The following is a 16,441-nucleotide window of genomic DNA, read 5'->3' on the forward strand; positions in this document are numbered from 1 at the left end:
ATGATCTTCATACACCAGGTTTCCTTTAAATTTGGGGTTGAATACAAAATTATTTTGTTGCAATTTTAAGTTCATCAGCAGTTCAGAGCTGTGACCCTAAAGATTTCTTTTCTTTTGGGTTTGAACATTTACTGGTGCAGGACTTACAACTTGCAATATATGAACTTAAAACAAAAAACCCTCTATATTTTCAGAAGGGTGCAAAAGGTATCCCAAAGCAACTCAGGACAATGCACCCTGAGCACCAAAGACTGACTGTTAGAGTAGCTGCTGAGGTAAGGTTTGGAAAGGGAATGACTCTGTGGTATTATTTGATTGATTTTACAATTTTGTGCTATGTGACTGCATGTAGATGGCTCTGTCATTCAAAGTCTCTGGCAGGACTCCTGTTGATTTCATGGGCTCTTGGATCAAGCCCATTTTGAGTAAAATAGACTAGGAAAAAACCCTCAGAAGCAGTAAATGGAAAATGGGCATTTTTCCTACTTTTAAAATTTTTGTTCAGAAACATTTTGGCTTTCCAAAGAATTAATTTTTAGTTTTAATTGAAACAATTTTGCATTAATAAACAAACTCTTTCTAAACAAATATTTTATTTTCACTTAGTATGTCTTCTATTTTTGCTTTTCTGGTGAGGTATTTTATTCTTTTCTTTGTGCTCCCTTTTGGCTCTTCCTTCTGCAAAATTTCAGGGAAAAAAAAGTGAAAAAGTGGGAAGGAAACTTGTAGGAACAGCTTATAAAAATGTGAAATTACTTTTTTCTTCCAAAAGACTTGGATGAAACTTCATTTAACAAAGGAAAAAGCCTGTGTTTGAGGAATGTATTTCAGCTCTAGTACTGATCGCGTGCGTGGGCTAACCAGCCTTTCCTGTCTTCTGGTAACAAAGTTATTACATAACCCCTAAGGAAGCATAAAGCTAAGCACCCAAGTGCAGCGCCTTTGTGCGATGCTCTTCTGTGAGCCTCCCCAACAGTGGTCTGACTTGCTTCTGTCTCTCTCTCTATATATAGATTGCAGTTTTGGGGGAGTTACGTACAACAGCTCGATGAAGTGGCACCTCCCGACCAATCCCTGTATTACGTATCAGTGCCAGGTAAGGGTGTTGTAAGCACCACAGGAATTGAATCATGAGCTTTTCCCATGAAATTCTGAGCATTTTTTACCCGATCCAAATAACCTTAAATATTTTATGTCTAAAGCACATAGGAGCTTTGCATTTAAAGTAGCTTAAACCCCTTCAGATGTGGCTGGCTATAACCAAACATTCAGAAAGAGAAGTTTTATGTGTCTTGAGTACTGCGATACCCAAACATTTGTGAAGGAGTGGTACAGAGTCAAGTCATTTCCTGCTACCCTGACCTTGGAAATAATTCTGCTTTTCTCAGCATGCTAGACCTTTTATGAGATGCAAATTATTATTTTAGTAATTAGACATTTTTGTGTGTATGTGTGCATGGGTTTTACTTGGGATGCTCTTTAAGAGAAACCTGCAAGCAACCTTTTTCTTTTCCTGTGCTCCTGCCTTATTAATGCTGTGGATCAAGATATTTTGGTAGCCTGCCGATCTGCAACCATACCATTTGCAAATTGTCCATTTACAGGCACAAAACAATTGATTATGTAAGCAATTTTGGTTTCTGTCTGTGAATAGATCAGTCTGCAATTTTTGCTGGTAATTTGATCCAGTATTAATGCCTGATGCAATCAGGCACCTTGTAAGAATCACCACTATTGGAAATAGGAGAGTTGCCTGAGTTTAAAGAGCTCTACGAATAGGAGAAAAGGATTCTGAGATGTTTTTCTTTTTCTGTGATGTTTCTGCTCTATGAAATGCACCCACATTTTTAAAGACAGATATATTGAGGAGAATTAAGTCGCAGCAGCAGTACTCTGTATCCTTGCACTTAATGGAAATATAATTAAAGCTTGAATTTAGATACTCTGATCACCCCTAGCTACCTAGAATGAGCATTTATTTATTGTCTGCTTTAGTGTCCAAATACACACCTGGGTACGCCTGTTTACCCCAGATGCACACATTTAAAAAAACAGGTTTTCCCTGCCTCCAAATGCAAAGGTGTAAGCAGCAAAAGAATAAGAGCCTTTTGTGCACAGATCCTCACATTCAGATTTGTTCAGGAGGACTTCTTGAACGAGAAGTACAGGAAATGTTAATTTACTAATACTTATCAGGAGCAGCATCAAAGATAAGAGGCTCCCCTATGCAGACCAAGATGTTTTTATCTCCTTTCTAAGTCTTTTTCCTCCAAGGGGAGAGGGAAGAGATTGCTTTGTGTCTGGTCCATTTCCACCAAAGCTGCATGGCAGATTACTAAGGCTAAGGATTCCTGATAAAGCAGGATTCCTTTTCCTAACAAGGTGCTTGGTTTCCTACCTGATGCATTTTAAGGCAAATCCTATGTCTGGAGTCAGGGAGACTCAAGTGGATCTTTTGACTGTGGATTAACCTGAACCCTGATACCAGGCAGCAAATACTGAGAGAAAAGAGGCTTTGAAACCCAGTGCTCCACAGCATGTGTCGTGCTATAATTGTGCCTCTCGTAATTGTGGATTTTTGCTTCTGAAAGCAGCCACAACAATAACGAACGTGTCTGATCTGCTCTTTTTTTCAGGAGGGAGTGATAGTAGAGTCAGAGGTACAGTGTGTTGTTCATTGCAAAAACCCTTCCAAGCCCATAGGAATGTGTTGCCCTGTGTGTCCAGGTAAGATTCCATGGGAGGATGCTGCTCTGTGTCAACAGTATTTCTAATGATAACCATTATTTCCTGAGAGACTGCATCTAATTCCACCATTGTACTTGCCAAGTTATTGAAGTGCGGGCCAGTGGCACACAATGCACTGAATGCCATAAAAGAGTGAGCTTTTTTTTTTTTTTTAGTAGAGTATATACACAGCAGGGGATGCATGGAGGCACATTTGAAGCAATTGGCTATGGCAGTGGCCTGGGTTTTTTTAAAGTATATTTACATCATTTTTCAGAGGATCTGTCAGCTGGGGTTGCCTGGCTGATGACTGGAATTTTGTTGGGAATGGAAGTATGAGGGTAAGCCTAAAGGATGAGGAGATCCTTTTTTTTGAAGGGTAATGGGAGTGGCTCGCCTGTGTGAAGCACTGTGGCAAATTAACCTGGTTTTATAGGCTAATTCATTTTCAACATAGGTTTTGTAGGTAAGCACTGCTCCTGTTGTGCTATAATTGGTTTATTATATTTAATTTGTTACAATTTCTGCCAACATCTAATATAGACTCAGAGTGTAAGAACTAATAAGAAAGAGAAAACAGCTTGGAAAAATGTTTCAAAACCACTTTTAATGGAAGACCTGAGTTAGCCTTGACTTCACTGGTATGTATTTATCTGCTATAGAAATATGCTTTCTTTCTCCCAAAAGTTAGTTGGGGGTCCTCAAGGCCTTTATACAGGCTTTTGAAGTGATGCGTATCAGAGAGGATGGTATGATTTATTTTTCCCATTGTCCTATGGTAAAGTGTGTTATAGTGAAAAGACAGTGTGCTGTCTTGAGCTAAATTTATTCAAACTCTGTTTTCCAGGTTGTATGTTTGAAGGGAGACATTACAATGAAGGAGAAGAATTTCGGCCTGAAGGAAACAAATGCACCAAGTGCTCCTGTATTGTAAGTATTTGCCTTTTGGCATTGTATCTCCCTGTATGAACTTCAAAAGGCACATTACTATTGTCATAACAAAACAAAAAATATAAGGAATTCAGCACTATTATGCATTCTTCTCTCCTCTTGGAGTTCAGATTTCTATTGAAGATTTTACCGCAGTAATACATTAAATCACTCATATTCTTAGTTTATCATCTTTTTTTGTGACCTCGCTCTGTGTGCAGATAGAGCATCATGCTTGGGAGAGGGTTGATGTGTTGAATTAATGATGCTTTTTCAGTGATGGGATCATACAGGAGACAAAAAGCTATTTGGGTTTCATCTATTGATCAACATTTATTAGCTGTTTCCTAAAACTGCTCTGTCATAAGGATTCATTTGAGCTGTATGTGGCAAGGGCCTTTGTTCTGAACTACTGAATGAAAGGATGAGGGTAGCCTCCTTAGGCTGTCCCAGGTGGGTTTTGGCTTGATGCTAAACGAAAAGGTCATATCCCAGATTTTATCCCTGACTAGCAACAATATAGAGAGGAAGTAATAATTGCATCCTTTGGGTAATGAGCACAGGCTTCTCTTTTGCTTCCATTAAATTAAGAGATAATGCTGTATGAGTTGGGGCAGATAACTTTGACTTCATTGGCGTGATCTGTGAGACCAGTAAAATGCAAGGTTCAAATCACTACTTACGTTGCAATTGATGGGCTGGCTATCAGCAGAAAATGCAAGCCCTGGGAAATGTACTTTTCAGTCGAATGCCACACAGTTCTGTTGATACCAGACCCAACTCTCCTGCATCATAAAATAAAAATGGAGTGGAGAGAAGAAAGGATAAAATTTAAGAATTAATATGTATTTATATACATGCGCACACACACACACACATACACACACGTTTAATGAAGTTACTGCAAAGAACTTGAACTGTTTTGAGGTGGAAAATCCTGCTAATCTGAAAAACTAACTTACATTAAATCATCACTGCTCCTGTGGAGAGTTAGGCTGCTCAGTTTTTTTACGTTTTAATCCTGTAATAATGAAAATATGTGGTCCCACATGTCGTGGTGATAAACGCCCTGGGCCCCCGTTCTGCTGAATGCCTTCTGTACCATGCTGAGGAGCGTTGCTCCGCATGTACTCAGTGGGTCCTCCTCTCACTCCAACTAATTTTGCTTTACATTCTAGCTTGAAGTTCCTGAGGGAAGGGCAGGTCTGAATGGTTAAGAAGTCTGTGGAGACATGCGCAAGCCTTTTCAGGCTGTGCTTTGCTCTTTCGTAAATACTGTGCAGATATTGCCTATTGCCCAGTTGCTGGTGTGCCAATATCTCCTTGATCAACCTTCCTTTGTTCCCTAAATACCAAAAGCAACTGTGCCTGGAAGAGCAGAGTGGGGAGGGATATCTGGGAGCAGAAAAGATAAAGAAATACAGGAATATGGGTTCAGACCTGAGGGCCTTCCTTTGATAGTAACCAGTACCAGGTATGTTAGAGAGGGAAATGCATCAGCTGCTGATGGTAAGAGATTTAAAGCCTCAAGCAAGAGGCTTAATGATCCTTTCCAAGAAAGGGAGTATGACGGTTCTGGATATTAATGACATCTGTATAAAGCTCAGCTCTAATTCTGAATCTTACAGATAGCAAAAGGAACACCATCTTTGTGCGTGTCACACCTGCCTTTACTTCCCTCTCTCTGCAACTCCTCTTCTTACTGCCTCTTGACAGCTTTCTTCAGAATTTGGGCCCCTGTTATTTCCTATGTAGTTTACTTTGGAAGCGAGCAATGGGGATATCTTAAAGGCTGTGATAGCAGTTTACCACCTGCTCTACATCCATTCCCTTTCGGGAATGGGTTTCCAGTGAATCTGTTATCTAAGCAGTTGGTGGATATCTTATTTAACGATACCTATCTAGTCATGTGATATGATGGGAACAGACTTGTGTGTGATTTGCTGTAAAATGTGCAGGCTTTATTAGACGAAAGGTAGCTACTCCCCACTAAGTCGATTTCTTCTGTGCTTTGAGATTGTAACTATTCAGTTAGTCTTATAGAAACATGACAGAGGAAGTGACACAAATTATTGCCAGGGTGTTTTGGGGGGGGTGGTATAAGGATTCAAATCAATCTCACTTTGGTGTGAATTTTGGATTTTATTTAGGAGCCAACCTTTCTAATAATGGAATATTCTGGACTCCACAGGCCATCACTGTCCTCAGGGTAACTCAGGCACGGAGCTTTTAAACAGGAAGAAAGTAAAGAGGAATAGCTGTGGTTTGTTTGCCCTGAGAGATGTAGGGCTGTCCCACACTTGCTAAATTCATTAAAATGTGGAATTACTTACGAAAAGGAATTTTACAGTTGCAAAATCATGCACTCAAAACTCAGTACATGTCAGAAAGCTGTATTGCCAGGCACGGTCTTTGAGAAGCTCTTTAGTTGTTCAAGTCGGTGGTATTTTCAGCTTGAAGCGGTGCCTACTAGATACTACTGAGCTCCCAAAGCATGTGAAGTGGTCATTAAGATGTCTTTTTGTTGTTGTTTTCAATGTGCATTGTTTTTGCAAATCGGGCTGGAGTGGGAATCTTAGGAGCTGGGGAGAGCAGACTGGGAACTGGGCAGAACAGACTGGCCCACTGCAGTGCTTTCCTTGCACTCCACGTCCCCGAGCCATAAAGCGAGTGATGGCATGGGTACGCCTGGGTAATTTGTTCAATCCTTGCCCTCTGTGCAGGGAACTTGCTAATATGGTTTCTGTTTAGCAGCACTTGTGGTTGCAGTTATTGTCTACTGAAAACCGGACCAAACCCACCAAACTCATTTCATGTAGGTCACTGAAACAGCCATTAGCTAATAACTTTTGGGTTGCTACTAAGCCAGGCTGCATTCGCAGTGGTGACACCAAGATGAAAGGCTCTGTATTCCATTACCACTTTCCTGGGCAATCTACTCCTTAGGGTGACTAAGATTTCTTGCTGAAAATGAAAATGTGTCACCCCTCACTCAATGCATATTGCCTGTCAGGAGTGAATGAGCTGGCTTTTAATGACTCAGTTTCTCTGGGGAGAGGTATTTGTGTAAGAAAGGTGGACAGGATAATAGGGATCTCCTCTCACTTCAGCTGAAGCCCAGCTGTCTCACAATAATTCATCTGTCTAGCCTGTTCCTGCTTTTCCTGATAGGCCAGCAGAGTGCTCTAGAGAAACCTTGGATATTTTCCCTACCATAAGCACCTACTTAAGTGAAGGGCTGGATGCTTTAATCAAGTGTTATTTCTCAGATACTACTTTTATGAGGTCGAGAGTGTGTTTCTGCTTGCACAGTGTGAATACTTGGCTTATGTGTTTCCTTTCCTACAGCCTGCATTAAAATAGTCAGACTGTGATTATCTTAAATGTTTTCATTTTCTCTTCTGATGTAGCACATTTGGGGGAAAAAAAAATAGTTGGAAGGGGGAAGGAGGGAGAGCTGGAGAGGGAGGGAGGAGAGGAGGTTTGGCAGGGAAGTGACCTTGTGTAAGAGTGGTAACCATGGAGAAGCTTATCTTTAAACGGTAGTATCCAAACTCATAACTAGCCCCTTTTGATTGTGAGCCTGCTCTCCCACCACTGTTTCCCAGACCGTGGGCGCAGGGAGTTTCGGCATGTGAGGCATGCGGCGGTGCGAGGTACCGCCACGCTGGGAAGACGCAGCGCTATTGAGACGTTTCGGCCGAGGACCAGTTTTACTCAAAACCCCCAGCCGGGAGCAGGGGAGCGGAGCAGGGGGTCACCCCATTAAGGGAACAATTGGAGCCTGGATTACCGCATTGCTGGGATGGCTGAGGAGTCTGCTCATTATGAACTGGGCGGCACTGGGAACGGCTGCACCGGCTGTCCTTTCCGCGGGGAGCAACCTCCCTGGCAGGCCTTCTGCACGGCCATCATGTGCTGCGTGTTCCCAAGCAGCAAAGGTCCACAAAAGCAATGCCGGCCTCTTATAGCTGGTCTTCCGAAATGATTAAAAACAAGTGAAATTTAAACAGCTGAAAGCAGAATGCAGGGATTTGGAGCCTTTCAAGAACAGAATTTGAAAGCAGCCTCAAACCGCTCTTATTTATGCATACGTCAGTGGCTTTTATATTTTACTTGAGCATGCTCAGAGGGACTCAGTATGCACACAGCTAGCTTGCCTCCTGGTTTGCAGGTATAAACCTGGGTCTGTGCAGGAAATGTCTTGTCATTTATTTTCCTGAGTGCTAGGGTGCAAAAACGGTATAATGAAAGTTTTGCACAAAGAAAAGGAAATCACACCGACAAAATCTGTTTCTAAATCGATGAATAACAGACGTTGCAACAGCGGTAAGTAATGAGAAACTACATATGCTAGTATTTTGGACACTGAGGGTGGAATTCATCTTGTCTAACTTTAGCCACGTAGAAATAATGTGTTTCGCCTAAGCTACTTATCTGGGCTCCTCTTTAGTTAATGGAGAGAGAGAGGTGGGATGGATTACTCTCTGCAGATCCCTATCTTCCTCCACTAAGTATAGGGAGAGCCTATGCGACTCCCACAGCCTCGGAGATGGCTGCAGATAGCTGAGATGAATCCCACCCCCGCAGTCAGCTGAGTGATAAAGCACCGCAATACTGTTTTAAAAGTTTTTCTTCAACAGATATTGGGAGCTGCTGAAATATGTTCCCACAACAGCTGACCACAGGGGAGGTACTCCAAACATGGGTACTCCAGTCTACTGGGAAACTCTGGAGAGCACATAATTAAACATGTCTTCAGTGAAGGCTAGTAGCAGAAGCTGAGTCCAAACTCTTTTCCATCCTTGGTGCAAGGCCAAATGCTGATCTTCCTGAATTTCCATGTACTTGATGTGCTTTGATACAGTGCCAAATTACAGCAGACATTGTCACTTTTGGGGCTGAGAAACAAAGACATGGAGTTTTAGTTGGGAGCAGAAAAGCAATGAGTTAGTCTTCTGCTAAGAGTAGTATTCACTTTCTTAAAGTTAGTAACATAAGTAGAAACTGTTGGCTTAGAGGTGAATGATGATGGAGAGCAGGGAGCATTAAAAAATGTGATATGGAGGGAGACTTACTGGGTCTTTCTGGGAACACACACAGAAAGTTTTCTGCAGATTTTCTGCATGCCTTGAAAATTTGGTTTTCTGACTAGCCTGATAAAATCCACTCTTCCAGATAGCCAAAGAAATGTACCTGTGCAGATAAGTGTGGAGGAAGAGGGACCTGGTGTGAGCCGAACATCCGCAAGAAAAATAATGTGGCATAGACGTAGACAGTGTCCTGTTATGTAGTCTTTCTTTATTTGATTTTCTTCAGACTTAGAAAAGTACATGGATTTCATGTACTTTTCTGCTTTCATGGGGATTGTAAACTACCTGTGCCATGTCCAAAATATTAAATCCACTTAATTTTGGTAACATCAAAGTCCAAAAAATAGCGTGAACAACTTTTTAAAAATTGATTGAAAAAGACTGTGAGGTTTTTTGTTTTCTTTTTCTTATGTTGAAATATCTGTTCAACCAATTTTAATCTTTCTTTTGATTTCTCTCAAAGAATCATTGTTGAGAAAAGAATATATCTGATGCCCTCTTTTCAAAAATTGTTTCTTTGAGAAGTTAAAAATAGTTTTAATAGAGATCATGGAGAAAAGTTACAACTTTGCAGTTACAGTAAACAGAAAAGTTGTAGTTTTTTTTTCCTGAAATACGAGTAGACTCTGGAATAGTGAGGTGTGTGTGCATAATTCAGTGTAATTATTCAGTGTAAATGATTCATATTTATAAGCACTTGAGATCTCAGACCGTAGAAAGCATATTTTTTGTGGCAAGAACTCCTTCCCTCCCTCTGCGGCTATTTGAACTTTATTGTATATCTCCTCTGCCAGCAAATCTTTCAGCTTACCTAGACCATGTGTGTTCCTAGTTCAGTCTATTCCTGTATGGAAACCCTTGGTCATACTTTTAATTTTGGCAAGGACTGAAGCAGTCCTTTGGTGCTGTTAGAGACCATGCCCCAGCTGGAGCACGTTTCCGGAGGGCTTTGGATCTTGCACAAGAAGTCTCGTCCTGAGAGGGGGCAGCTCTGAGGAGCGGAGGCATTAACCAGCTTCCTCCTCCTGAAGATCCAGGGGACTCCTTAAGGACCCTGGGCCCAGACCATGCAGCACCTTTTCACATCACTTCCTTCCTCAAAGTCCTTGGCTTGCCCCTCAGGATTCAATTCAAATTTCCCTTCTGTGCGTCGGACTGTGCAGTCAGACGCATCTACCTGTTTTTCTTTTTCTTTTTCCTCCTTTCTCCTCCATCATTTCACATAGGTAGCACTACCCAGTTACTGAGATGGCATCTAGGAAGACCAATTAAGGGTCAGTGCCCATCGTGCTTTATATGACATGGCCATGCGTTACCTGGCCCCAAGAGATGAGTTTGGAAGAAGAATGTGAAGAAACACTAAGTGGTGCTTTGACAGATTTCTGCAGGGAATTTTGCCTGCTGGGAAAGGAGAGAATACTTGCAGACCTTGAGGAACTGGAGGAAGGAGCTCTGCCCTCATAAGGCTCCTGTTTAGATGAAGACTGCCTTTGCGGTTTGGTGTTCCAAGATGGTATTGTGATAACTGATGAATTAAGTGATACTAGAAGACATGAAAGACTCATAAAACTTCCTGGGTACCTGAAGGGCCTAAGTAAATTCTGATTAACAGCCCCTCCTGGCTGTGCATTGCATGAACTACCCTTGTTGCGGTAGAGAGAAAAGTGGCCTTTTGATGATAAGAGTACTTCTTATCATTTAAAGGAAACAAATACATGGAGCAGGATGTATTTTGCATTCCTAAAGCATATAAAAGAAAAAAATGAAGCTGAACACTTTAAAATCGTGATAATAAAGGCTTATACCTCAAGTGCAGGTTGCCATACTTCTTAATAACAAAGGAACGGAGAGCTTATGCTGTGAGGTGTCTGTCCCCTCTCTCGTTAAACTTTTCCTAATGAACAGGCTGAGATTGATTGTTCCTATTGACAAAGAAGAATTAAGCACACAGAGCTTTAACAATAAAGGAGGGCTGTTAACAGGCAGCCCCTGATGAAGAGACTATTTTTTATTGCCACTGGGCTGCAATGAAGACTGCAAACATCTCTGCTATAACTCACTCCTTGGAAAGGCAAGAAGCTATCTTGGAGGGAAAACAAAGCCATAAGACTGCAGAAGACAAAGAACCTGGTTAAAGTAAGCAAACAAACAAACAAAAAACCTGCTGGCCAGCAGGGCTTGAAAAGGCTGCACGTGGTTTTAGAAGTGCCCGGGTAACACAAGGGTTTTATGTTAGGCTGCTGTAGCACTTCTTATAAGTGGCTTCGAAAGGAATGCGTGTGGCATCTTGTGGGAACGCTTGTGTGCAAAATTGATTTCGGTCTAAAAGATTCCCACAAGTTGTGGTAGGAAGCAGTAAAAGCAATAGCTTGTCAATTAACAGGGCCTTTGTTTGCAAAACATTTTATGAAGAGTCCAAGCCCCTCCTGGCTGATGTTGCAAGGAAGGAAAAGCTTAGATGAGTAGGAGTGCTTGGCTTTTATGTTTGTCACCCTTTCAGTTTAAATAAACTTGGATGTCACAGGTTTTGGCTTAGTATCGGCTAACAATAGTTACTGATTTTAAACTTGTACACATCCCTCTGTGTCCTGAGACAAGATGTTTCAGTATGCACAATACTACTAAATGAATTTACACAAGAAGGCTTAACAACTTTCTAACACCTGCTTCTTTTCCTTTATCTGATTTTCAAAAGCTACAAAAAAATGCAAAGATTGGTGGAGCTTTGGTTTTCCCCACTTCCCTCTCCCTTACGTCTGACCTCTATATCAGTTTGGGTACTGTATTTTTTACTTAAGCATGCTGTAGCCATTGACTATGTTTGTATTTAATGACTTTTGTAGAAGACATGAAGTGAAGCTTGGGATCATTAAGTCTAAATCAATGCTGAGCTCTAGTGTGATGGCCAAATTCCACCCTGACTTATCAGCCTGCCTAAACTCTCCTTGCTCTTTCCGCTGCACCCTCAGCCTGCTTTTGTTTTCTGCCCTGGCAGCATTGCATGTTGTTATGGCAGCAATAATTTCCAGCTGCCTGATATAACTATTGTCCAGCTGGGAGATGTGATAATTTAACATTTCTGACAAAAGCCAGTGATATAGAAAGACAAGTCAAAGCACTTTGAATGCAATCAGCTTCTAAAATGTTAATGAACATATTATTACTTTTGTATATTGCTTGATTTAATGATGAGAGACAAACACATTGAATAGTCAAAGGGAGGAAAAAGTTACCCAGCAAGTGTCATTTTCAAGACTGTGACAGGCTGTAACTCTTTAATGCAACTCATCCTTAGTCAAGCTGAGAGCAGGATAGGCAGACTAAGTCAGTGATCTCAAAGTAGGCATGGGAAACAGAAAAGAAAAAAAAATCTTCAAAACATGATGGTGATTTACCTGGTCCACCTTTAATCTGTCAGAAATGAAATCTGGCTAGGATCATAACTGTCTGGCTGGTATCAAGCTATCATAACGTTTTTGGCACTCTGCTGCGGGTACATGAATTTGAAGGAAAGATGCAGGAATCCTTGCAGGCAACTCAGTGTGAGAGTCAGAAGCAGGACTTACCACCCAGCCACTGTTGTAGGTGAGGACTCACACAAAGGTGAGTCCTTAAAAACTGTGTCTAACCCTGGAGATAGAAATTGTCTGTATGTCTGACTTTCTTCCAGGCAGTCTCATGGCACCTAAACTTCTGTCCCAAACATGATTAGAACGCCATAAAACTTGACAGTCCTAAGCTTCAATGAAAAACAAAGTTTTCAGTTTTCTGCCAGAAGCTTCGTAATGAAGCATTGACATTTTCCACAGAAAGCAGATGTGTGTGTTTCTTAAACTGCAGTTTAGTGACATTACTCAATATTTTATGCTAACATCATTTGGATGGAAATCTCTTTATTGCCCCTTCTTAGGTGTCAGAGCCAATGCAATCGAAAGTGCAAAGTTCAGATTTCCAGCAGGTTTGGATCTGATGTTTGAGGCATCTGTGGCCAAAGGGATTTGTGTGGCTTGCATGCTTTATGTGGTTTCTTTCCCTTTTTTCCTTCTCTTTCTCCAGAACACAGCACCAGGAGTTTTCTGAGAGTAGAAAAGAAGCTAATATGCCCTTGCCAATAATATTTTTCTTCACAGAAAAAAACAGAGCTGGCCTCAGCTCTGAAAACATAATAATGAGGATATTATCATTTGTTTTACCATCATCTGCCTTGCACCCAAATATTCATCATGCTGAGCAAAAACTTGAAAATGAAACAATACATGGGAAAATAATTATTTCGAAGTAGTAACAGGACTTTGTGCTTTCCAGTGCCTGTTCTCTGCCCCCTCTCCTAGTTGCAGCATAACTTATCTTGCATTAATCTGACTAGGATCTTTTGCTAGCAATCTCCATCACTGATGCACTGTTTATGCTTTCAGCAGCCAGCTGAACTGCCCTGCTGTCTGCCTTTTGAGCTCAGTTTTTTTTAATTCCCTAAGGTTCCTGCAATTACTACTCCTCCCCGTCTAGGTTTTTGAGCACTGCACTTAAGCAAGTATGTATATACATGTCTGGGACCACGCGGGGAGGGAAAACTCTAGGTCTGTTATCTTTTCTTCAATCAACTGCTCTTTGTAGTTGATGTGCACGTGTAAAATCTCTTATCAGTAATACCTGAACTGCATCTGCTACTGTGACTCTGGTTTTTTTTTTACTGCAAACCTGATTGTAACACAGCATTTTGTGAAGTAACTAAGTGGGAATAGGGACCATAAAAGTTGGCACCTGGTGGAAACCAAGGCAGGCAGGCGTTTTCTTTCCCTGTGGTGTTGGCATGCTCCTCGTGGTCAGCAGGAACAGTCCTGCTTGCTGCAGGGCGGTTTTATCCAGTGCTTAGACAGGCACTGCCTGGACCGCCGCGTTCACCCTGTTTGGCAGACAGATATTAATGCAGTATTCAGAGCAGCAAAGGTAGCAGTAAGCACATGTAAAATCAGGAGCAAGCTGCAGGATACTTTGGGGGTGAGGGAAAGGGAGAGGGAACATGCTTCTGCATCCACAACAACGGAAATATTGTGAACCTTCATCAACCTGAGCAGCTCGTTTGCTGTTGTTCCCCTGAGACTGTTTTTGCGGTATTTCTCTGGGTCAGACGAGAGGCTAAAAAGGATGCTATTAGCACATCTAATGACCAAAAGGACATTGTGCGGTTTTCGTAACGTGTGTGTCTTGTGCTTCTGTTTCTAAATATCTTATCAGGCTGCCGGTCTCTGGGAAATGCTTTATTTCAGTCTTTCCTCAAACCAGACTTATGGAAAGCAACGATGACAAACTAGACATTGCTTGCTTATTCCGTGATACTGTTCTTAAGACTTTTCTAGACCAACCCAGTAAATGCTGATTATTATTTACGAGTCCCTCATGATTTTTCCAGCAAAGGTGTTCACCTGGAGAGGACGGTCCCTTCGTCCCTTTTTAGGATGGGACAAGGTTTAGCAGGGAGCTGCCAACTCATGCTTAGGAAAAAAAATTGTTTCTCTCGTGGCATGGTGGTTGTAAAACAACATGTAAAGCGCACAGTGCTTGAAGAGGAGCATCATACTGAGTTCATACTCAGTGGGACCCAGGACCTGCTACCCCAGGGTGGAGTGCCAGCTTGCCCCTGTGAAAACCCACGGACATAAAAATCTGCAATTTCCAGCTACCCACAGATTCCTTCATCCCTCCCTCCCTTTTGAGCTCTATCTTTTTCTAAATACTACATTACTTATTAAAGTGGAGAAGCACGTGTAAGACGTGTCCTAGGAGTGGGCAGATGAAAGTAGAGGCAGCAAGACAGCAGCTGGTAATTTCTGGTGTACAGGATTTACATCGTATTTGTGCTCTTGTGGATGAAGTAAACCAGTAATACTGGAAGTAACAGCTTTAAGTCAGCATAACAAAACTAATTTCTAGAAGCTCATCTGAAATTCATAGTAACTTTTATCGGATGGAAGCAAGCCTTTTGCCTAAGGATGACACTTGCCCACTGAAGGAAAGCTAAAATACAATGTAACATACCACACGTGCCTGAAATATGCATATCTAGAATGCCAATAAGCATATTTGTGATTCAGCTACAGATTAAATATGAATTAAATATTTATTCATTAAATATGATTTAAGCACACAATCTCTGGGTAGCATATAACTTTGAATTTATTATACTCTTCTTCCCCATTTCCCAAATGCTGAACATTAATTTGGATAACAGCTGGTGGTGGGTCTCCTATAAAAGCTTGTAATATTACTCGTGCAATAAATTAGAGGCAACAAGTTGAATATGAAATGTATAGGTGTGACAATTCGTCCTCAGTAGCCAAAAAGCCAGAATGTCGATGTCAGCCCTATGGAATATTGCGAAGAGCTTGTGGGGTGTCTCCCCAGTCTATTGACAAAAATAAAAATGTTTATTGGGAGGACTCAAGGTTTCAAAATTTCAGGGAAGAATGGAAAGCATTAAAGAGGATGGAAATTTTCAAACATGGTAACTTTTGGCTTCAAGTTCCAAAATAAGAATGGCCTCAAATAAGACAGTGCTGAATACCACCACTTCTTACTCAAGTTAGAAAGTCTTAATGTTGGCTTTGAAACCCTAGCCCTAGGGAGGAAGTTTGTGCCATCCCTTTTAAACAGAATTTCACTGAGACTCGATGTCTCCTCTTTATCTGAATTAAACAATACTGAACTTAAAAGATTACAAATATTAAAATGAATGTTGTTTTCTATGATAAAACTGAGATAACTTTGTTGATAAAAATGGAATCCGGGTACTGGGTTGGACGGTATAAGAATGAAATCTAATTATGTCCTCTGCATATTTCTATCATCTCTTGCTAGAACACTATTGAAACAACAGGCTGCCGTCTAGAAGATTACTATGCGCTATCTCTAAATTTTGCAAAATAAAGATGCTTTTCATGTCGTCCTACAAGACGCATGATTTCCTGGTTTAATTAGGTTCATTTAAGTGGTGTTAATTCAGGGATAGATTGACGCCTGAATTTGTAAGTTATTGCTTTGATTATCAAGCGCAAATATTGGCAAACTTTACAGAAACATCTTGAGTAATTGCTTGGAGGGAGAACGGAAAATTTAGTCTAAATGGATTGTTTTGCCATATCGCAAGAAAGTATTTGGGGGAGGGGGGAGGAAACGGCCTTCTTTAACTGGAACATCACTAGCGAGACATCAGAAGTTGGGGGGAGGTGAGTGCCTGTGCGTGTGCGCGTGTCTCTGTGTGTTAGTGATTGTGTGTGCGCGTGTGTGTGTGTGCGCGTGTGTGTGCGCGCGTGCCCGCCCCTGTGTCCGAGTGTGTGGTGTCTGTGCGTCCCCGTGTGTGTCCGTGTGGGGTGTCTGTGTCCCGGTGTCCCGCTGCCCCCGTGTGTCCGTGCGCGTTCCCCCGCGGCCGGCTCCCCGCCCGCCGCCGGGCGGCGCCGCAGCTGCCAGCGGTCCCTGGCGGCGGCGGCGGCGGCGGCGGCGGCGAGCGCCCACGGCGGCACCCGGGGGCGGCTTGAGCAGCGGATGCGGAGCGGCGCCGGGTACCGGTACCGCAGAGCTGCGGTGCTGAGGCGCGGCGTTTTCTCCGCCGGTCTTAAAACGCGTGCCTCAAGATCAAAGCGGTAGGGCCTTTGCCTGTGATTTTTTTAACTTACTCTTTTCATCGATGGCATTTT

At 42.0% G+C, this 16,441-nt stretch overlaps 1 protein-coding gene across 7 annotated transcripts in view; it reads left to right on the forward strand.

Annotated features, from left to right (window-relative positions):
• BMPER (BMP binding endothelial regulator) overlaps positions 1 to 16,441 on the forward strand; it is a 166,202-nt gene that overhangs the window by 48,174 nt on the left and 101,587 nt on the right. For all 7 annotated transcript variants that reach the window (XM_026100779.2, XM_026100780.2, XM_026100782.2 and 4 more), the window contains 3 exons: positions 1,014 to 1,096; positions 2,637 to 2,727; positions 3,575 to 3,657. In XM_026100779.2, the coding sequence (XP_025956564.1) occupies positions 1,014 to 1,096; positions 2,637 to 2,727; positions 3,575 to 3,657 (257 nt within the window). The remainder of the gene's footprint in view (positions 1 to 1,013; positions 1,097 to 2,636; positions 2,728 to 3,574; positions 3,658 to 16,441) is intronic.

The sequence above is a fragment of the Dromaius novaehollandiae genome, chromosome 2, assembly GCF_036370855.1.
Source record: "Dromaius novaehollandiae isolate bDroNov1 chromosome 2, bDroNov1.hap1, whole genome shotgun sequence".
In the NCBI taxonomy this organism is placed as follows: Eukaryota; Metazoa; Chordata; class Aves; order Casuariiformes; family Dromaiidae; genus Dromaius; species Dromaius novaehollandiae.